The sequence below is a fragment of the Leptodactylus fuscus genome, chromosome 1, assembly GCF_031893055.1.
Source record: "Leptodactylus fuscus isolate aLepFus1 chromosome 1, aLepFus1.hap2, whole genome shotgun sequence".
NCBI lineage: Eukaryota > Metazoa > Chordata > Amphibia > Anura > Leptodactylidae > Leptodactylus > Leptodactylus fuscus.
The window spans coordinates 85,533,018-85,556,345 of record NC_134265.1 but is presented as its reverse complement, the minus strand read 5'-3'; the positions used below and the strand labels follow the sequence as shown (position 1 = coordinate 85,556,345).

The 23,328-nt window shown below is 41.0% G+C and overlaps 1 protein-coding gene across 2 annotated transcripts; it reads left to right on the top strand.

The window, feature by feature from the left end:
- LOC142201958 (mitotic-spindle organizing protein 2B-like) lies at window positions 1–10,116 on the top strand. 2 transcript variants are annotated; one of them, XM_075272281.1, is made up of 4 exons: window positions 1–303; window positions 398–549; window positions 2,194–2,334; window positions 8,255–10,116. In XM_075272281.1, the coding sequence occupies exons 1-4, from the start codon at window positions 140–142 to the stop codon at window positions 8,410–8,412; spliced, it is 615 nt and encodes a 204-aa protein (XP_075128382.1). In that variant the 5' UTR covers window positions 1–139; the 3' UTR covers window positions 8,413–10,116. The 2 variants fall into 2 exon arrangements, with proteins under 2 accessions (XP_075128382.1, XP_075128381.1); XM_075272280.1 differs by having other exon boundaries at window positions 2,194–2,385.
- Window positions 10,117–23,328: the final 13,212 nt, after the last annotated feature.

Genomic DNA, 23,328 nt, shown 5'->3' with positions numbered 1-23,328 from the left:
GCAACCTGTTAGCGTAGTCTGACGGCGCCCTTGGGCGGGAAAGCAAGATTGACGGCGGTAGTCGGGGTGTCCGGTGTGCAGTTCACAAGCGTCTCCTCGGGTATCTGCTGCTCGCCGGAAGATCTGTGTGTCTCCTAGAATGGCCGCGCCTCAGCCTGCCGCGGGCCTAGATGCGGTGATGACGGTGAGTGGCTCGGTACAGAAGTACGTGACTAAGAAGAAGAAGGTGCTGACCACAGAGGAGGCGGAGCTGTATGACCTGGCGCAAGCGGCCGGCATAATCATGGACCAGGAGGTGTTCAAGTAAGAGCCATGTCCCCTAGTGAGGAGCAGCCCAGTCTCTCCACACGCTCAGGCCTCTGCTTTAGGGTCTCTAACCTTTCTCTTACTTTAACAGAATAATTGTGGATTTATTAAAGATGAATGTGGCGCCCTTAGCCGTGTTCCAGATGCTGAAATCCATGTGTGCTGGGCACAGACTGACCGATGGCGCTCCTGCTGAGGCGAATGCCGCCACCCTGCTGACTACTACACATGCAGACACAAGAGGTAGGAGATCCAGCTGTCTAGGGGCCACATATGATATATGACATATGACTAGCTTCAGATATTTTGTAGTTGATGGGTCATTTTACAAGCAGTTCTCTACTATATTGTTATTAAAACATTGTGCCCCATATCCTTGTTTCCTTGCCAAAGCGGTTAGCAGGATCCAGCTCTATGTATGACAGACTGGTCAGGGAAGGGATTGCCCAGGCACACGTCACCACCTTGGAAATACAAGACTGCCTAGTGGATAGTACAGTTGGCATGTCAGCCGTCTAGATGGTTGCCTTGGCAAGTGTCCCATCCAGCATGCAGTGACTTCTCTCCAGTCTGATGTTACTTCGGGCAGGAGACTTGGCGATAATACAGGTAGTCTCAGTGTAAATAAATGAAGACAGATTGGTGAGGTCTTTGGTGTCTTAATGTAAGGAGGTAACATTGACCTCACATCTCTTATATCTTTATACATAGAAATAGCGATAGTCACTCCTAGGTGTAGCAAGGAGAGGTGTTGTAGCTTTTGGGCTTTGCTTTTATAATAAACTGCTCATGGTTCAGCATTGGGTCCATAATGTATTCACCTATTAACCCCATTCACGTTTATAGCCACCCTGAAAACCGTTTTGATTTCTGTTTTGGGCATTCAGATTAAAGGGTTTAAGAACAAGATGAATTAAAAGCGTCTACAAATCTTGTAGAACAAAAATGAATTAGTACTCATGCTTTTTTTTTTTTCCTGTTGATCCAGCAACTACTCCTAGTCTTTGTTTACAGACGACCAACATGACATCACTTCAGTGGTTAACTGCTGTACTAGTAATGTGTTATGTCAGCGCTGCAGTAGTCAAATGCTAGCCCTCTAAACAAAGACTGAGATGACAGTGCGAGTGCCTGCGCTGGAATGTGAGAGAACTGACATTTTTTTTTTCTGAGTAACATTTGCAGATTTGTTTGTATTTATGTGGATAAGCCCTTTAAGCCAGGAAAGAAATAGCAATGACCAGGGACAGCTTAGTGTTTATACTGTTCCCTAATAAACCATACTATTTGTATAGACAGATTATTTAATGTATATGTACAGTATACAGAGTTCTGTGGACCACTGCTTACCCCTAGAACAGTATAAGTTTTGTATTAGCCTGCCTTAAAGAGCTTTTTTTAAAGGAGAGGATATAGTTGTCTAATTGCTGGGGACTTCAATTTTGGGACACCCATCAATCACAAGAGGTGGGTTTCATTTATGTCTATGGAACTTGTGGAACAGTGATCTGCCACCCCATAGAAGTATATGGAGTGATGGCCAGACTGACACATCACAAGGAATACTTCCAAGCCTTTTTTCTCATGATTGTTGAGAGTCCCAGTGGTCGAACCCTCCGTCACTTGCTATATCCCCTCCTGTGGGGAAAGGGGATACATGTCATTAGTGAGAAACATTTTTAAATAAATACATGATCCAAAAATGTTTTTGTGCCTTATATCTGCACATTTTTTGTTATTTGTTTTTTCTTGCAGGTGAAAAAAAAAAAAAGTTTGTATTGTGTTACTTCAAATGACTTGAGATTTCTGGGTTGAAACATTGCTCCTTACCAGTGTTTCTGAAATCAGCCATGTTGCTTCTTTTTGATGTTTGTCTTTTCATATTAGAGCTTCCATTTCTCACAGACAAGAACAGTAAAATTCCTGCTCCGCACTCCTTTTCCTCCTCTTATCTTCGAGCACCAAGAATTAAAGGCGCTAAGATTGTGGTCTACAGTCCTGTCGATGTTTGTTCACCTCTTTCTCAAGGTCCCCCTGGTTCCTTCCAGCTTTCTTGCTGCCTGTTCTCACCATTCGCAGGTTGCTTTTATTGGTATATTCTACTTGGATGACTCTGGGGAACATTTATGAAAACTGGTGCATGATAAGACAGTGTTAAGATTTGTCTCACACAGATTTCTGTCTTAATGTCCGTACCTTATCTGTGCATGAGTTTTCATAGAAGTCCCCAGTGGTCTGCTCTCACACTAGGAACCAGTTATACTGACAATTCTGTTCTAACCTTGGAATAAAATGGCAAAGATACTTGTGAGCTGCCGTTATCAGAGTACTTCACCTTACAGTAACAACCTGGTTCCTATTGTGACCTAACAGATGCAAGTAGGGCTTAAATTGTAGATGGTGCCATTGCTTTGGTATGTACATTCATGCAATGGAAGCCTCAATCTTATCACACTGAACATAAGCACACATTTATGTCCATTATAATTGACAGGCAAATGAGTTACACCAAAATTCATACTAAAGTAAGGAAAGGATGGGTTAGTTTTTTTAGGCACAACTTTAGAAATCGGTTAAACATGTTTTCCAGGTGTTAAAGAGAGTCTGTTAAGTCCAAAATGCTTGCCAAACCAATAATAATGTCATATAGGGGTCTTTTATTGTATAAACATACCTTTAGGCTGAGTTCACACAGGGTATTTTGGTCAGGACTTTGAGGACGAATCTGCCTCGAAATTCTGACCAAAAAGACTGCTCTCATTGAAATCAATTGGAGCCGGTCAGTTCTTTTTTCCGTTTGTTCTGGCTCCTGGAAAAAAAAAGAAGTGAGATGCTCATTCTTCTGGCGAATCTGCCTGAAGACACTCCCTCCTCTCGACTAGGCCCATTCATTTGGGCCTCATCCGGAGCAGAGTGCGTGACTGGATGCCGGTGCACTGCACCAACATCCAGTTGCAGCTACCCGTATTTTGGACCGGAACCTGAGGCGGCCTCCGCATCAAATTCCGGTCTACAATACCCTGTGCCTTAGGCTGAGTTCTCACAAAGTTATTTGGTCAGGAATCTGCCTCAAAATCAGCTTCCCAATAGAATTCTATTGGCAGGCTTTTTTTTTTAGGCGGATTCCTGACCAAAAAACTCTGTATGAACTCAGCCTTATGGCCACAAACCAAGGAAGCAATACTATGATAACTATTGTTTTATGGATCTGCAAATCAGCCTGCAAGTGCTGCCAAAGGAAAATGTCGTTCCTGGCTAAAAGACAGACATTAGGCACTGATTCCAGGGGAGAGCTGGAGCTCTGTGGGTAGATCAAGCCCAACCGCGGTGCACTTGCAGGCGGATTTGTAGATCCATAAAAAGACGATTCACGTTGAAAATGAAAACGCCAGCTGCTAACGGAAGACCGATGAAAGATGAAAAATCCGCGGAATTAAAATTTTACTTTTATTTTCTTGCCAATAAAACAGTTACATAGTAACTAAAGTCAGACCTGCGACTAGAGGACGCGTTTCGGGATATTACATCCCTTCTTCTCAGCGTTTTCATTTTCAACGTGGACCCATTTCCTGCAGGAGAGGTTACCTGTATGCCGTGCTCCTCAAGACCCGGTGGACTTGCATTTGGTTTCATAGGGTGAGCTGATACAATTCCCTTTTTTTTACTTTATAAAAAGACGATTATTTGTCTATTTCTTCATCAGTTTGTGGCCAAAAATATGTTTCTGCTTGTACTGGTGTGATTATTGGTTTGGGAAGCAGAATCCTTTTAGATATTGTCCTTAGGATAGGTCCCCAATATCTAATGAGTAGGTTTCCAATACCTGGCACTTCAACTTATCTGCCGCTTGAAGCAATTGAGCAAGTGACTTCACTTTCATACATCACGTGACATGTTTGTAGCACAGTCTCATTCAAATGTGGCTGAGCTGCAATATCAAACACTCACTACACCACTTATGGCACTGAGCTTGTTCTTTAGTGTACAGGACTCTTGACTGATCCCCACCAAATTGACTTGGGTGACTTATCCTAAGGATAGGTCATCAATATTGCAATGCTGGAAAACCCCTTTAACTTTTTATTGCAGATGTCTAAAGCTGCAACCCAGGGTTGTGCATGCTGCAGGATGTCATCCTAGACCTGGGGTAGGGAACGTACGTCTCTCCAGCTGTTGCAAAACTACAACTCCCAGCATGCATACTTGCTCTGCTGTTCTTGGAACTCCCATGGAAGTGAATGGAACGTGTTGGGAGTTGTAGTTTCACAGCAGCTGGAGAGCCGACTATACCCTATAGAGTTGGGTAACGCATATCTAGTTAGACATGCGGAACACTCTGCAGAAGAGGCCGAGCACAAGCTTGTGCAGTATTGTGAGGCTGTAAGGGGGAAGAGCTTTGTCCTGGATATTGGGATATACAGATGTTATTCCTGTGGCTTTGTCTGTCCTGGTCACTATTTTCTATCCATGAAATCTATTTACTTTTTTCTTGCTACTGTATGTATACCTTGGTATTTTATAGGATAGACTTCTTAAAGTGCCCATACACAATATGGCAGATAAGCTGTAGCTGTTCAGCATCTTTTTGCTAAGAGCAGCCCCTTTCACCCCTTCCCACCCAAAAATAAAAATCAATAATAATGATGATAATCTAATCTCAGGTTGTCTTGCTGCAGGGGCCCTACCAACTGTATGTGATACTATAGATAGATTATCATAGTAGCCTTTCTCTGTTTACTGGGTAAGGACTTTAGTAGGAGACAGAGATCCTTTTTATTAAGACCTAAATATGAATTATAAAATGTGATTTCAAACCAGGCAACCCTCCATAAAACAAGCAGCTGGATGCTATGGGTTCTACTGTGAGATCCCCTTTTAAAATCATGGTTTTGCAAGTCTGCTAGGGCAGAAGCTCTGCTCTCTGAGGCAAGTCATGATCTGCTTCCCACCCGTTAGGGCACCTACTTTACTTAACCTTTGTGACCGTGATCAGCAATGGTAACTATGTTCACCATTGCTGCCCAGCAGGATTCTGTGCTTTTAAATGCTCCTCTTACATGTGTGGAAATCTTCTGGACATGTTAGAGAGCCTAAACGTTATGATTTATGGTGATTCCATAATTTCTGCCAGGGGTTGTATATTTATTAGCACTGGGCAATTTGTTTTTTTTTTTTGTTTTTTTTCTAGGAAGACCCTATAATTTTTATGGTTCATAGATGCATACTGTAACTATGATTGGATAAGTTTTTATGTTTACGAATCCTTTCCATCTATATATTCTTATACGGAGTTTAGATCGTAGCAAGTAAACAATTGAACATTTTTACTTTAGTTGCTGGCACTACACATTGTATTTGGATGGCTATTGTAAATTGCTTTTCCAGTAACTCTGTGCTTATTAAACCTAGATATAATATAGTGTGTTTGTATTATACAGCATAGCCATGCCAACCAGAATGGACACCACCTATGGAAAAATAATAGTCTGTCTGTCTATATACAGTAGCACAAGCATCTTCTGTATTGTCTTAGTCACAGGAGTCTATGACTTGTATAACCTATGGAGAAGTAGATACAGGATCTCTTCCTCCTGTATTTGTCATAACCTGCCCATTGTATAAACTATATTCAGTCACATGCAAGCAAACATTTCTCATTAGATATATTTGAGATCTATGGGAAATATAATAATGCAAAGAGATAAGAAGACTCTACAAGCAAATGGGTTCTGCTCTTATATTCTGAGTATTCATATCCTTAGGTGACATTAGAAATACTTTGCACTCAAGCAGTTGTACATTAAATCAAAATGCGTGTACACACCATTGAATCTACTTTCAGTAAGCTGCTTCTTCCTGGACTCCATGGTCATTCTGTTTATTGCAGTAGTAGTTTGCTTGTATACATTTCCCATTTGCTTTTCTTAGCAGTAATGGCAATGCTTGGTTCTGGGGGCTGCGGTGCTGCTGCTTGCTTTGTGGCTGTAACCTAGATTAGCAGCCTCTCCTGGCGCTCTCTGATGACTTTATTGCTAATGTTCCTTTACACCTCTCCAGGTGTCCCCTGTGCCCACAGGAAGTGAGAAATCTCCCACACCACTTATTTCATGGTATACCATAAAATGTGCATTTGTAGCTATTATAACAATTTTAATAATACATATATTTGTGGCTTTAAGATTTTGAGGAGAAATTGACATCTTTAGCTTTGGAATCCTGTCCTGAAAATGTCAGGAAGAACAACCACCCAACATTGGACAGCAGCCTAATAGAATAGCATGCATCGGTAGATCTGCAGTATAACTACACAGTCCAGTCATATTAATGTGACCACCGCCTACTTTTGACGTGAACGTTAAATAACCAATCGCAGAAGGCACGTAATATCAGCCATCTGGGTGCACTCATCATTGTGGAAGGCACGATGGATCAACACAAGTATGCAGCTATCCTTGCGGAACATGTTCACCACCTACATGCGAATTGTTTTTCCTCAGGATGATGGCATCTATCAGCAGGACAATGCGATGTGTCATAAAGCTCGCAGTGTACGTGTGTGGTTCGAGGAGCACCCGGATAAGTTTACTGTACTTCCTTGGCCAGCAAATACCCTGGACTTGAACCCAATCGAGAATCTGTGGGACCACCTTGATCGATTCGTTCGTGCCATGGATGCTCAACCACGTAACCTAGCACAGCTGGCCGCGGCACTGGAGTCGGCATGGCTCAACAACCCAGTGAACATCATCACAACATCCCCTCTCTTTCTGCACGTCTCACAGCGATCTGCTCTGCAAAAGGAGTTCATTCTGGATTCTGACAGGTGCTCACATTAATGTGACTGGACTGTGTATTAACTGGTGGACTCAGGCATTACTAGCCAAATGATATCTTGCCAGTTGAGCACATCTGTCCCCTTGTATGGCAAAGCACACATCTTGTAATATCTGAAAAGTCTGGTTTCAGTGCCGATAATCCCAAGTCTATTCCCTCAAATTGCATGATGGATATAGATGTGGGCTACTGTGTTGGGTGTTCTTTCTACCTAAAGCATCGACGTCCTTAGTAAATGGGGCTTTAAGGCTATGTTAACACCTATATTAGTGTTTGTTTAAAAGGCATCCACATGGATAGCAAATATGCTCCCACAAAAATCTGAGGGTCCCTACAATGCCTCGTTTTTATGTAGGTATTTATTTTACAGATTCAGTAAGGGGGGAATGATATGGCTTACTGTGTTGCAGATCATTCTTATCTAGAAGCTTGGTATCTAGAGGAGAATTGGGCCATAGGGTCCTTTGCACACAGTCTGCTCTAGGTAGTTTTATAGCAAGTAACGTACTTGCAACAGTAGAGTTTACTAACACTAACATGTCTGCTGAGTAGGATTTGGTTTTCATTTCCATTACCTAGAGATATGTTACCTATATTTGATAGTTTTACTTAGGCAGCCAGAAGACTCTGGAGATCGATCACAGATCCCCATGTTGGGTAACACATTTTGATAATGTCGGACACTTTCGTTGTCTAGCGTTACACTACCTATTATTGTGCAGCATTTTGGCACAGTTTTAGTCCCTGTCACATTTTCAGCACCCTCCTTGCAAGTCATTCCCCTTCTCTGTTAAGCCATGCCCTCTTGTCAAGTGTCTAAAACACATAAGGAATGTGGTGGGGCATGCGGTTTGTACCAATTTTCTCCCAAATTTTGGAGCATATTAATATTTCCCTATTGAGGAGCTTTGTTGATTTCTCTTCTGTTCATAAAGTGATATTCTGGTTTTACAAATGCACATGAAGCAAATTGTTTTCTGTGTGGCGATTGGAGATACTGGATTCCTCTTTCTGTGCTTGTTTTAGATTCTTTATTATGAAGGAACATTAACAAATACCAATGAGTGTGGTACATAGAGGTTTAGTATTAACACCGTCTTTGCTTATTCTGCAGGAAGAAATAAATTGAACCCTCCAACAAACTTGAGTCAAGGCCCAACGGAACGGAGCGGTCGTGAAGGGTCAAGTCAGCGAGTCCCCCGCCAGTCTAGTGCTAGCCGTATGCAGAAGAGCAGCAGCTCTGGGAAAAGCAGCGGAGGAAGTAGTACATAGCGGATGTGTGTTAGTCATCTGATGTAGTGCTGCTTTTACAATGGAGGAGCCTTATATTTAGGAAAGGTCATGTAGGACCACATAAAAGACTCTTCATTACATGATAGATCAGTAGCAAGGCTCGCTGTTTTAGAGACGAGATCAGTTGCTTGATTTGAGTAACTAAAGCCAAGTGTTGCTGACATGTTCATTTACCTCAGATTTTCCCGGTTGTCTTGTTAAGTCCTGTTTATGTGCCTTGCCATTGTGTTATAGGAGTCTTCCTGTCACTTTTCGGATATCCATAGTAAGGCTGCTAATCCAGTTGTATAATCTGGCAACCCACTGTCATCAGTACGGATAGCTGAAGGTTTACATGGGACCCATTTACTTCAATGGGCAGCCATGTAACACTGAAGCAGTAGGGTTGCCAGAGTTGATCTTTGCAGTGACTCTATACTTTGGCTAAGTAGACCCTTTAGTGGTTCCCATTTTATGACATCCTCTCACCCTAATAGGACATATGGATGGGAGATGTCTGTAATGTTTGCTTGCACATAGCAAATGACAATAAGTAACTTCTGCCTTACATGTTCTTTGAGACTTTAACTTGTATTTAATGAACAAAATGATACTCTTCCACCTGTAAGGAAAAATGGTCACATTTCTTAGAATGATTACTCAGTTTAGTCAGCAGTGAATAACATGTATATTTTTATGGGTTTGCTCATTTCTATACACTAGTTATTGCTCCTGATCTTCTCAATGGTAAGATTATAGCTGTGTGCAAGGTCAGAGCTGTACAAATCCAAAGCAAAATCCAGTGACTACTGTATAACAAGAAGACTTTGAGATTTTAGTTTGGAACTTCAGGTAACGTCAGACCTGTGTCTATAGTTGGCACGTGACATGGTTGTATCAGCTTTATATTGCGCTACAGCAAAAACTCTGGATGAACTGCTATTTTCCATCTTATATTTTGCGTAATGCACAATATATAGTGTACATAATATATTTAGGTTCTTTTTAAAGAGTTTTTCTTACTATTTCACCAGTCTCTCTGCAAAGAGCAGTCTGTTACCTGCCCCCAGCCCGCCAAATAGCCATTCCCCATCCTTACAATCCTCTTGTTTATACTGGAGGGGAAAGACAAGGTAGATTAATCTAGAGACACAGGGACACATGCAGGAAATCTGTATTTTGTTTTTGTTATAGTACAAAAGATATAAAGTAAATTGAGTGTTTTTATTTTTGACTGTAGTTGCCCTTCAAAGAGTAAGTGCTTGAAACCACTACCGACATATCCTAGTTTACAAAAGATGGACTGTGGTGCAATATCATACCTTACATTTACCAACATAATACAGAAGAAACAAATCCTAATATATTGTAGACCTGAATTCTAAAAGGTTCTATTATTTGAAGGTACTATGGTGTTAAGGCCATGCTGCTATTAAGCTACAGGGGCTGGGGATGTATACAATCTTAAGCTAGGTATATAGTATGTACTGCACACTTTGCTTTGCTGATTTACGTACTATAGTACGTGCGATTATTCTGATGTCTGTAGATAGTGAGTAGCATTTAGCCAAAGCCTTATGAGTAAATCTCAGTAGTTACATTGTGCAATGACTAAGCCTTACTGTATAAGATGTAAAATCTGTATTAGATGTATATACGTCCTAGAAATCAGATGTATTTATTGATGGTAAAATGGTATCGTTATGTTTCTGAGATGTCATTGACCATTGTATATTATTGCTATTGAATTCTGTTATGGTTACACAATATCCATTTTCTTGAGTATAAAATATCATGATGGAATACAACTTTCTTGTACACTTGATGTTTTCAGCTTTTTATCCATACATACCTATCGTCATCCTAACTTCAGATGTTTATGTAACTTGCATATTTTTCTGCATATTTAGTTTCATAGGAATTGAATCACTTTTTTTTCCTGCTTCAGCCATTTATGAAGGCGTCTGAGTTGGGTTGTGGAAAAATAGGAGCCTGAATCTGTGCTTTGGACTACTGACTCTACAACCCTGAGTCCTACAAACTTTCTTTCCTGATAATGGGCCTTTATTTGTTTTTTGCTGGTTCCTACTTATCGATCCCATCTTGGCTGAGTCAGGACATTGTTGTGGCCGGAGACTGTGTTTCAGCACCAGTCTAGGACATATAACCAATTAGGGACCCAGTAATTGTTGAAACAGCAGTGTCTGGGAAATTGGTGAAGTCAATAATACTTAGTTTTGATTTTAAACCCATTCCTTAAAGGGATTCTATCATTAAAATCACATTTTTTTTCTCGATCACACGTAGGAATAGCCTTAAGAAAGGCCATTCTTCTCCTACCTTTAGATGTCTTCTCCGTGCCGCCGATCGTTAGAAATCTAAGCGGCTATTTTCTTGTGGGCATGCGCAGTCGGCTCTGCCCGAGGCCTAGAAGTTGAATCCTGCTCCGGAAGAAGACGCGCAGAGAGGCTGTCCTTGAAGAAGATGGAGGCGGCGCTGGAGACTTCTCTCGCAGCATTGTGGACGCCCCCAGTGCTGTTTGAGCGCTGTGGACCGTCCCCAGTGCTGCAAGAGAACTCATTTGCATACAGGAGAAAACCGGGATTTCTACCGAACGGCGGCTCAGAGAAGACATCTAAAGGTAGGAGAAGAATAGCCTTTCTTAAGGCTATTTCTGCATGTGATTGAGAAAAAATGTGATTTTAATGATAGAATCCCTTAAAAAAAAAATTTTTTTTATATATATATATATTTGCAGAATTTATCTGCTACTATCTAAAGGCATGCTCACCAGATTTAAATAAGAGGCATAAAGATTAGAGATGAGCGAACAGTGTTCTATCGAACACATGTTCGATCGGATATCAGGGTGTTCGCCATGTTCGAATCGAATCGAACACCGCGTGGTAAAGTGCGCCAAAATTCGATTCCCCTCCCACCTTCCCTGGCGCCTTTTTTGCACCAATAACAGCGCAGGGGAGGTGGGACAGGAACTACGACACCGGGGGCATTGGAAAAAGTCATTGGCTGCCGAAATCAGGTGACCTCCATTTTAGACGAATAGTGGATTTCAAATCCGGGTCATATGAGAATGTGAACTTTGTGACTATGAGACAGGGATAGCTGTACAGGCAGGGATAGCTAGGGATAACCTTTATTTAGGGGGGAATGTTATTAAAAATAACTTTTTGGGGCTCTATCGGGTGTAATTGTGATTTTTGTGAGATAAACTTTTTCCCATAGGGATGCATTGGCCAGCGCTGATTGGCCGAATTCCGTACTCTGGCCAATCAGTGCTGGCCAATGCATTCTATTGGCGTGATGAAGCAGTGCTGAATGTGTGTGTTTAGCTCAACTACACCGGTGGAGTAGTTGAGCTAAGCACACAGATTCAGCTCTGCTTCAATCAGCGCTGGCCAATGCATTCTATTAGCTTGATGAAGCAGAGCCGAGGGTGCACTTGAACCCTTGTGCACCCTCGGCTCTGCTACATCAGAGCCGAGGGTGCGCTTGAACCCTTGTGCACCCTCGGCTCTGCTACATCAGAGCCGAGGGTGAGCTTGAACCCTTGTGCACCCTCGGCTCTGCTACATCAGAGCCGAGGGTGCGCTTGAACCCTTGTGCAGCCTCGGCTCTGCTACATCAGAGCCGAGGGTGCGCTTGAACCCTTGTGCACCCTCGGCTCTGCTACATCAGAGCCGAGGGTGCGCTTGAACCCTTGTGCAGCCTCGGCTCTGCTACATCAGAGCCGAGGGTGCGCTTGAACCCTTGTGCACCCTCGGCTCTGCTACATCAGAGCCGAGGGTGCGCTTGAACCCTTGTGCACACTCTGCTTCATCAAGCTAATAGAATGCATTGGCCAGCGCTGATTGAAGCAGAGCTGAATCTGTGTGCTTAGCTCAACTACTCCACCGGTGTAGTTGAGCTAAACATACACATTCAGCACTGCTTCATCACGCCAATAGAATGCATTGGCCAGCAGTGATTGGCCAGAGTACGGAATTCGGCCAATCAGCGCTGGCTCTGCTGGAGGAGGCGGAGTCTAAGGTCGGACCTGAATGGAGACTGGTGTGGAGCGATCTTAGACTCCGCCTCCTCCAGCAGAGCCAGCGCTGATTGGTCGAGTTCCGTACTCTGGCCAATCAGCACTGGCCAATGCATTTCTATGGGGAAAAGTTAGCTTGCGAAAATCGCAAACTGACAGGGATTTCCATGAAATAAAGTGACTTTTATGCCCCCAGACATGCTTCCCCTGCTGTCCCAGTGTCATTCCAGGGTGTTGGTATCATTTCCTGGGGTGTCATAGTGGACTTGGTGACCCTCCAGACACGGATTTGGGTTTCCCCCTTAACGAGTATATGTTCCCCATAGACTATAATGGGGTTCGAAACCCATTCGAACACTCGAACAGTGAGCGGCTGTTCGAATCGAATTTCGAACCTCGAACATTTTAGTGTTCGCTCATCTCTAATAAAGATCTGACACCAAAACTTCCTCCATGGATTGCTGTACACACAATATACATTACAGGCTCAGAGCTGAGTTAAGGAGAAATCTTCCTTTGACACACAGATGCACTTTTTGTGTTATTTCCAGCTTCATGCATTCCTGCAATGTACATACCAATAAGCAAACAAGTGTATTTGTGTAAAAACTGCTTCTAAGATGCTTTGACTGATTTATCCCTTTTTTCAGCTGTATAAAGTGTGTCATATGAACAACTCTGCATATTTCACATTAAAATGAAGGGGAAGTCAATGAAAGGCAGATTTGTAGCATTTCCTATAATAATTCTAAGGTGCAAAAAGAATCACAATTGGCATAAAAAACACCTTCTGTGAACATGCGCTTAAAAGGGCAAGTTACCTAACGACACCTCCCCCAGCCTCCACATGGATTGTTCCAGTTCCTAGTTAACCTGCTTGATGGTATTTGCTAAGCCTAGGAATTTTGAGAAACCCTGGTCTAGAACTTTCATTTTCAGTCTATTAATTGTTTAACAGGGAAGAATCCGGCACCCAAAAAAAGGGGTCCCGCTTTAATTATATAGGTGGGTTTGTGTTAGTGTTCATTGGTGCAGTAGTAATATAGGCACCTTTTACAGAAAAATTCCAGGACCTCCTGCGGTTACGCTGAACAACAATTAGACCTCCCACGTTACAACTAACCAGAACTATAATAGGATTCTCTGGTCATCTGTGAACTTGTATGTATGGCCTTGTAGTTTGTATGTTCTCCCCATGTTTGTGTGGATTTCTTCCCATTCTACAAAGACATACTGATTGGAGGAAAAAAATGTACATTGTGATCCCTATATGGGGCTCACAATCTACATAAAAAAAATGTACATTGGTGCTTGGAAAGCTTTATTTCTCTTGGCATCAGGTCTTGTATCTCCTCTGTAGAGAACTACATACAATGTCAGTCCTATGAACAAAATGGTAGTAGGTTCACTTTACATTGTCATGAAATTGCCACTTTAATGGAGGCCTTTCTGCTATATTCTTTATATACAGTTTCTATATATAATGGTATCAGTGCAAGTGTATGGATAAAATAATTAATAATAAATGGTCAGTCACTATAAATACAGTAAAACTATCTAAACACTTCCTATAGCTGTCCGACCAATGGGCTGTTTGCTGAGCTGCCAGCCTTCCACTTACAAGCAGATGGCAGACTACTATTATGGCGGTTTTTCTGGGGAACCAAGGCTTTGTATTCAGATTGTTCCTTTCACCAACATCATCAGCCAGTAGAGAGTCACGAGGCCCTATATACTGAGTTATAGTTATCCATTGTCCAAATGTAAATGGGTGTTTTGCACTGTTCATAAATGCTCACCTTTGAATATATCCATAAAAGTACTATATCCTATTGTATCATATATCAGGTTTCCACAGGTTTTGATGGAGATGTGATCTACTGAACAGAATCCCATTATTTTTGGATCAGCTGCAAAGCTTAAAAGTAGAGTTTCTTGTTTTTCTGACGTAAAACGTAATGTTTTTCTATACTGATCCAAAGCAGTAAAATATCTATTGACTGTGGAACAGCCATTTGTCAGTCACCTGGTTTCCACACAGGTAGGCATCCATGCCCATTCAGTAGCCATCACCGGTATTACTGATCTGCACGATGGATATTGTATTATAGCCTTGTGTCTGGTTCTACTCCATTTGCTTCTATGTCGTACTTTTGTAGTTCATTCTCAATGATGAATACAGAGCTGTCTCTTTGGGCTTTTCTGTTTCTTAGAAATACTGTAAACTGATAGAGAAGGGCACCTAGAAGAGGATGGATAAGCAGAAGGGGAACAATTACACATGTGAATATGGTACTTAGAAAGTATAAGAAGCATTGTAAATCCCAGTCAAACTAAAACTGCCAGAAACTAAATTGTATATTCACTTAAGGCTGGGCGTTTGAGGGATCCTAAAGATGTTACTGTTTTTTTTTTTATTTCCAAGTAAATAAATTTGCAGAGTGACAAAGTTAGAGGAAATGTGTCATCAGAAAATTACTTTTTAAACTAGTTTTATCTATTTAATTACTATTTCTTGCATTTTTCACTATGGCCACTAAGCCTAGTTGTAGACTGACACTTGCCAATTCACAGAGGTTTTCTTTGCAGCCGTCACCTCATTTACATAATAGACAAGAGAGTCAGGATTACAATGGAAGATAACACCACATGTCACAGCTTATCTACTCCCCATCCCTGTACGTTTGCGTAGGAAACCCTCCTATAGACTTCAATGAGTTGGCTCCGGACTTTTGATGCCTATAGGCTGTGACATCATCTATTGTAAGCAGTGGATGGAATGGTGGGTTAGTGGTGGTAACTTTTATTGTGATTCGGTCTCAAAACATGTTGACCAGTACTCATTTGCATTGACCAGATTACACAGGGTGAGGCAAACAGAATTGGGGAGGTGCAATCTGTACTGTAATCATTTCTTCCCCATTCAGCTGCATGGATTATTGACATCATATTGATTATCTAGGTGATGTGCTGCCAATATTCTGCATCTTTTATCCTGCATAAAGGATGGAAACAGCTAGCCAACAAGCAATTGGTCAGCTGATCGGCTGCGATATTATACAGGGCAACAAACTTTCCTAGGAGCACACATTGACAATAATTTCCCTGAATAATGGGCGTTGTAAAAGAGCTTTAAGGACATGCCGTAAAGTCACTCACTGATGACTTTATGGCATGTATCCTGCTATGCTGCCAAAGATCCCTGGGTTATCCTGTGACAACTTCCCTAATGTTAGTGAATGAAGTCATGTTATGGCCTGACAGTGCTATGACCACAGCATCTCTAGGGCTATGTAGACTTATAACAGTGCTTTCCTGTTTTGGGACTACAAAAAACCCCCTTTGCATTCATTGGTACCTATGTTTTAAAAGGAACGAACATCGATTTCTTTACAGTGGAGAGACTCGCACACCAGGAGGTCAGCTTGTCTTCACATTAATGTTATTTGACTAATGCACCCAACCCAAGAAATCCCACTTATAATGCACATAGGCGGGAAAAAAAATACTAAATGCAAAACCTGTTGCTAGTATGCTAACCAAGGGTTATGCTCGTTGACTGCTACATCTTAGATAGATTGTCACATCGAAGTAAAGGATTATGTGTAGAGATGAGCGAGTACTGTTCGGATCAGCCGATCTGAACAGCACGCACGCATTGAAATGAATGGAAGCACCTGGTACTTCCGCTTTGACGCCGGCCGCTTAACCCCCCGCGTGCCGGCTACGTCCATTCATTTCAATGCGAGCGTGCTGTTCGGATCGGCTGATCCGAACAGTACTCGCTCATCTCTAACTATGTGTAGACAATGAAGAATACTGATTATTTTTCTCATTTTGTATATCTTTTTATAAAATCAGTGTTACTTACTGAATAAAATGGTGAGAAAACCTGCTCCTATGACAATAGCCAGGATTTCTGCGTTGTTTGGTCCAGAGTTGCAAACTGTCTTGTCGTTTTCCATCACATCAGCGGTAAAGTAAAGACTTGGATAGAAATGCGTGTGATTATTTATATGGGTCCCCGTGACGCTTACTGTATCAATCTGATCATCACTAGTCACGTTTGCTATAATCCATGAGCTTTCGGGGCTCTGTGTTGAAAAAATATCATTGTCTGAAGTAACTGGATATTCGGTTTGGACTACGGGCAATGTCAAGTTTTCTTTGAAATCCGTTACAAAGTCGGATATATTTGGTGTGCTTGTTACTTCCAGTGAAACACTTTTCAAGGCAGGGATCTTCCCATAGGTTTGGATGTCATAAGTTTCTGTTTGTGTAGTTGTGTGAGTGACCCCTCCACCAGTGAGCAGCATCAATATGTCAGCAGCAGCAGCATTTACAGGGAGCAACCATATAGCAATAGCGCTCAACAAGGCTGAAAATGTAAGATCAAACAAAATATTACCATTGCTTCATAAAAAGGTCTGAAAAGAGTGTCGGCAGTAAACAATTCTCCGAACTGCTGATGGCACTATATAGAAGACAAGGTGAGCAGAGTACATGTGTGATGATGGTCTTGCAGGTTGCATGACCAATAAATCCACATTCATGGACAGAGCTGAATACATTCCAGAAAATACAGTTCATATATTGGCCCCTTATAGTCATAGATAATCCCAGCAGTCTCTGCCTCCCTCCATCTTTATTAAAACAATATGGGACAGTTATTCCATGGGGAGGCAGGGACTCCTAGCATTATAGATAACTAGAACTATGCTTGGGCCCCAGATATCTATACTGGGTTTGAGTCACGAAATGTGACTGACATATACAGACTGAATTTTTGGGACTGTATTCAACCAAATTCTAGAGGCCTCCTGATTTGACGCTAGAGCTATCTATCTATTTATCTATCTATCTATCCATTATCTATCTATCTCCTATCTATCCACCTTCTATCTATCAATCAAAGTACTAGGTACGTACCTCCATTTCCACTTTAATCACTAATCCTAAAAATAAACTGACACTTGTCAATTCTGCATGGGTTTTCTTTGCAGCGGTGTCCACATTTATAGGTGTAACAAAGTTTAAAATCAACAACATGGTAGCAACACTGTAGCAAAGAGTATTAATGCTATATATATATATATATATATATATATATTTATTTTTTTTTAAGATTTCATTGGCTTTTATTGGCTTCTATGATAAGATATCATGCTCCAGCGAGTCATCATATCAGAAAGTCAAACTAACCCTCATACATCACAGACAAGATAGACTGGATTACAATAGAAGTTAACACCACTGACCCACCATTCCGTCCTCTTCTTACAATAGATGATGTCACAGATTAACTACTCTCCCTCCCTGTATGTAGCAGGTCTATAAAACTCTCCCAAAGACCTCAATGTTTCGGCGGCGATTTATTGCTGCCTGTGGCTATAAAGCATATCACTAAGGGCTGTTACCAGAACAGAAGTGAAGCTCAGGCAAGATGGCAGCCTCCATTATCATTTACAGAAAATAGAATAAAAACAATTTTCATCAAGAAATAAAAATAAACATTTGGAAAAAAAATCTGGTTTCAATAATAAATGAAAAACTGATTAGTGATACATACCCTTCAAGATGGTCAGCGGGGACTCATTGCTGCAGCGTTTGTGTGAAAGTCATCTTATTGCTGGACTACACTCTGTGCTGATTCGCTGCACATACAACATGTAGAGTCTTACCATTTAGGTGTAAAATGCATTTTAATAATGTTCCAAATGTTCCTTTTTCTGCACCGGTGTATTGGTAGAAACCTAACGTACAATCTTATTTTTCCTCCCTTTCACACGAGCTGACCCATAGACTCCACTACACTAAGCCATGAGCTTTAGCAGACGGATACTTGGCATTGTTTGTATGATGAAAGACTTTTAGAAGAATCTGTGATATGCTGACCTGGGGTTATATGCGGATCTGAATCTCTTCACTACCAAACAATATGTTTATCTGCATATACAGTATATATATATTTATTGCTAGAGTATTTAAAGGGGCTCTATCACTGGGAAAAGTCATTTTTAACTAATCACATCTTTGCATAGGCTTTATAAAGTCTATTCCACACTTACCTTTATTTAGATTGCATCAGTGGTTTCTGAATAAGTCCGTTTTTATTCATATGCTAATTAGACTGTTGCACGATGCATCATGCACTCCTCTCCTGTTGTTTCCTATGGGAGACTGCTGATGATGATGATTGATGACGACGACGATTCAGCTTCCTGTTTGCCTCACACACACAGGAGATAATAGAAGAGACGAGTGCTGCTGGGAACTTCCTGTGCTGGCTGGAAGCTCATTAGCATATGAATAAAAAAGGACTTATTCAGTGAACACTGAGGCAATTTACATACTAAAGGTAGGTGTGGAATAGCCTTTCTAAAGCCTATGCAAGGATGTGATTAGATAAAAATGACTTTTCCCAGTGATAAGAACCCCTTTAATTGAGAATGGAACTTTTAGTTCCTAAAAAAAACAGGGACTTGCTCTCCTCAAGACCAAAGAAGGGATAAGAATAATTCAGGCTTTATTGGATAACACGTTTTGGGGTTCACAACATTCAGAAGAACGCACCCCTTTGTCAGATCTCGTCTCTTCCTGCTTCTCCATCAGTCTTAGGCTACCTTGTCTCTTCCTCCCCTGCCTGCTTCTCCTTCAGTCCAGAAGAGGTTAAAATATAGATAATAACATGGAAATGAAAAACAACATAAAACCTCTTAAAAATATGTTCAATATAAAAATCTGATTTAAGCAATAGGTCATTTCCTGGCAATACTGTCCCTTTAAATATCTGAAGATGATGTGTATAAAGGCAAAACAAGAGGATAGAAATGAGATTGTAGCTGTAATACATGTAACATTAGTGTTTGCCTGTCAGCTTTCCTGTTTGAGGAAAGTATTACCTTACATACATGATTTGTGGGTAGTTACACAATGACAGGCCTAGTTAATGTGTGCGATAAGGGGAATGTGATGACCTGAGCAGTGGACACACTCTGTGATGTCTGCTTATTATGAGTCAGCTCCTTGCAATAGTCATTAGTATGTCTATTGGCCTTCTTTATGTAGCTGTAGGCATATGATAGCGATCTACTCTCTAATTCCCCGTTTAACATGTTTATTCAGATAGGCCAGGTCTTCATCTTATTTCTATGTAAAGAGACGTGTCTGGCTGCCAGACAACTCTGGTATGGAAACAAATGCAATTTGATGGATTGATATCCAACCAATGTAACAGTAACCACATTAGCCACCTCAGGTTCCGGGCCAAAAGCCGGGTAGCCGCGACTGAAAGTTGGTGCACTGCACCAGCATCCATCTGCGCACTCCGCTCCGGATTAGGCCCAATGAATGGGTCTAGTCCAGAGGAGGGAGTATCTTCAGGCCAAATCGCGAGGCGAAACTGCTTGAAGAATGAGCATCTTGCTTCTTTTTTTTTCCAGGAGCCCAAAAAAGACCTGAGCGGCTCCCATTGATTTCAATGGATATGGCCTCAAAATCCTGACCAAAAATCTCAGTGTGAACTTACCCTGACAGTACTAAACTGCTGTGTTCCTGATGCAGTTTTGTTATCCCCAACACATCCCATCAATGTAGATAGCGTTTAAAAAAAAAACAGTTTAATATATATTTTATTATTTATTAGGGCAAATTAATAAAAAGTGCTAATATACAGTATACATAAAGTATGATTTACTTATTTGCTTACTTTTATATAACCAACGTATTCTGCAGCGTTTTACAAATGTTGGTTACTGTCCCTTATAGGGCTCAGAATCCAGATTCCCTATCAGTATGTCTTTGGAGTGTGGGGGAAATCAGAGTAATGGAGGAATCTCACGCAAACATGGGGAGAACATTCAAATTCTATGCAGATGTTGTCAGTACTCAGATGTGAACCAAGGACTGGGGCATGCATTTTAGCGTCGGTATTACGGCCATAACACTCAAATCTGCTGCAGGCTTCAGGACACAAGAGGAAGTCAGAGCTATAAGACCGAGCAGATGTACAACAATAGCATCACTACTGCCTACCGCAGGAGGAAGCTGGGAATGTGCTTCCATTTCTTATACAAGTCCACAAAGCACAGGCTCTAGGAAGGGCAACATCTGCGCACTATGACCAGCCTTAGCTCAGTCTAACAACAAATTGTATTTCTATCAAATAACTTTATACAATTTCCCAGCTTCATGGTCTATTACTATAGCCCAAAGGGAACATGGAACTGGTGTTCAGTCTGCAGGTAGCATGTTATAAAGCAGGATCAGTAGATTGATATATAGATGTGTGTAAAAGTTTCAGTACAACCTGTCATTTTCCACTGAAATCTCTGCAGTTTTTATGTTAAAGCCTAACTAAGCTTTTAAGCTGTTTTTTTTTGTCATTTCTAGTTTTTGTATCAGTCACTGTAATAAATCTGGTGCATATTGATCACGTCCATAGACTACATCACCTATCACTTGGCTTCCTCTGCAACAGAAATATGAGCAGTTCTGGTGTAAATTGTCCCTTCTTAGTGACAACCAAAGCCATTTCCTAACAAGTCTCGCCACCTAAACCTCACTCCTTTTGGTGTAAACTAATCCAGATCTCTGGTAGGTTTAATTTACTAAATCTCCTCCAATGTTTTAGCACTCATGTCTTCCCACACGATCATAGTATTACGTGCCAAGCATGGCTCCTTTGGACCTCTCTTCTAACCTATTAGACAAGGCTGTAATGTCGTGTGTAATATTCAGTGTATGGACGACATCCTAAATCTATTATTGGCACTATTATTTATACCGGACTAGTCTGTCTCCACACTGACATAAGTGACTGCCGCTTGCCACCCCAGTGTCACAGAGGGGGAGTTTGGTGACAATGGCCCTGTAGTGCATATGGTTTTCTACATCTGTCTGTGCTGATCTGTGACCTCTTCATTATTTATCAGGGCAAAAGGGAGGAGCAAGGAGGAGGGGGCAGCTATAATAGGAAAGGGCTTTACTTTATGTCACTCACAATTTCTCTTCCCTCCAATAATGCCTTACATTCATCTTTACTACAAGTACCCAACTTCTCCACTATCCAAAAATATACTTATGTTTACTACTGTAGACGTGTGTAAAGATGAACAAAATGGTTTACATATTTTCATTTTTATATTCTTGAGAAATTGTTGGTTTAGAGCAGTTAATGTCAATAATGTATACTATACTGTAATAATGTATACTATACTGTAATAATGTTTACTATACTGTAATAATGTATACTATATCTATAATGTATACTATACTATAATAATGTATACTATACTGTAATAATGTATACTATACTATAATAATGTATATAGTGTGTATATATATATATATATATATATATATATATATATATTTATATATATATGTATATGTATGTATATATAGTATAATGTATGAGCCGTACCCAGCCGGGGTCTTTGTATGTCCAGATCCTAAATCCTTAGAGATTGAAAGGTTCCACTAAGAGTATTTATCTAGTAAGGGGCGAATGACTTTGTATGATCAACTAACAGAAACTCACATCTGCACATACATAAACATGCACATGGCTATATTATATGATACCGTATATAGGGATAAATGACCATGTAGTAAATATTAGGCACACTAACCTGCCAACATTAGGACTCCCAGTCCACATTTACTTTTCATTTCCACATTGGGCGTCTTGTAGCAGAGGTCTATTAAGGAAGGAGAGATATTGTAAGGCAAACAGTGCTCTTACCTTCTGCTGCCTCCAAATACTGACTAAGGTACAGTGTACAAGTAAATGTGACTTGGAGTGCCCTCCTCCTCCTCCTCCAGGGCTCTGGAGGCTGAACTTTTTTTTTTTTTTTAAAGAGAGGGGCATGTGCTTTCTTTGTTGGGGGAGAAAGGCTCTTGTATCACATCCCTAGCAGTGTGTAAATATACAGATAAGGCTCAATGTCTGAACTAGACTGGTCTGGCCTTACACTACAGCCCTACAGCTGTCTGTGGTTCTGATCTGTAAAACAGAGATCTGATGGAAGTAATCTGACATTTTTAGACTCAAATTGCAGGCATTGATGACAGATACAGATACACATTTTTCGTTTGTATCTGTCAGTCTGGCAAACTTGACCGTCCATTGGTCCATTGTAAAAATAGCATTAGGAGGTATTTTTTCCCTATTTTTGTGGTTATAAAGTAATGCTGTTAATGATTTATCTACCTGTTTCTGATGGCTATATGGTCAATGATCAGCTGAAAGCACATACATAACACTTATTCCTGATCATTGCCCTGAGAACATGGGCAGCAAGCAGCCAACAGATGAGCAGACCCTTGTTTGTCGGCCTTTTCCATCTTTTATACAGCATTAAGAGTTGTTTGTTGGCAGGACATATAATATAATTATATTTGGGGATATATATATAATTTATATATTTATATATGGGGATAAGCTGCTGACAAAAACAAACCTTATGGGGATAAATCTTCATCATTCGTCTCTATACAATGATAACTACGGTACAGGTAAATGTCAGTTCACCGAGGAGTATGCTATGTCATCACCCAGCACTTACACTCACCGGCCACTTTATTAGGTACACCATGCTAGTAACGGGTTGGACCCCCTTTTGCCTTCAGAACTGCCTCAATTCTTCGTGGCATAGATTCAACAAGGTGCTGGAAGCATTCCTCAGAGATTTTGGTCCATATTGACATGATGGCATCACACAGTTGCTGCAGATTTGTCGGCTGCACATCCATGATGCGAATCTCCCGTTCCACCACATCCCAAAGATGCTCTATTGGATTGAGATCTGGTGACTGTGGAGGCCATTGGAGTACAGTGAACTCATTGTCATGTTCAAGAAACCAGTCTG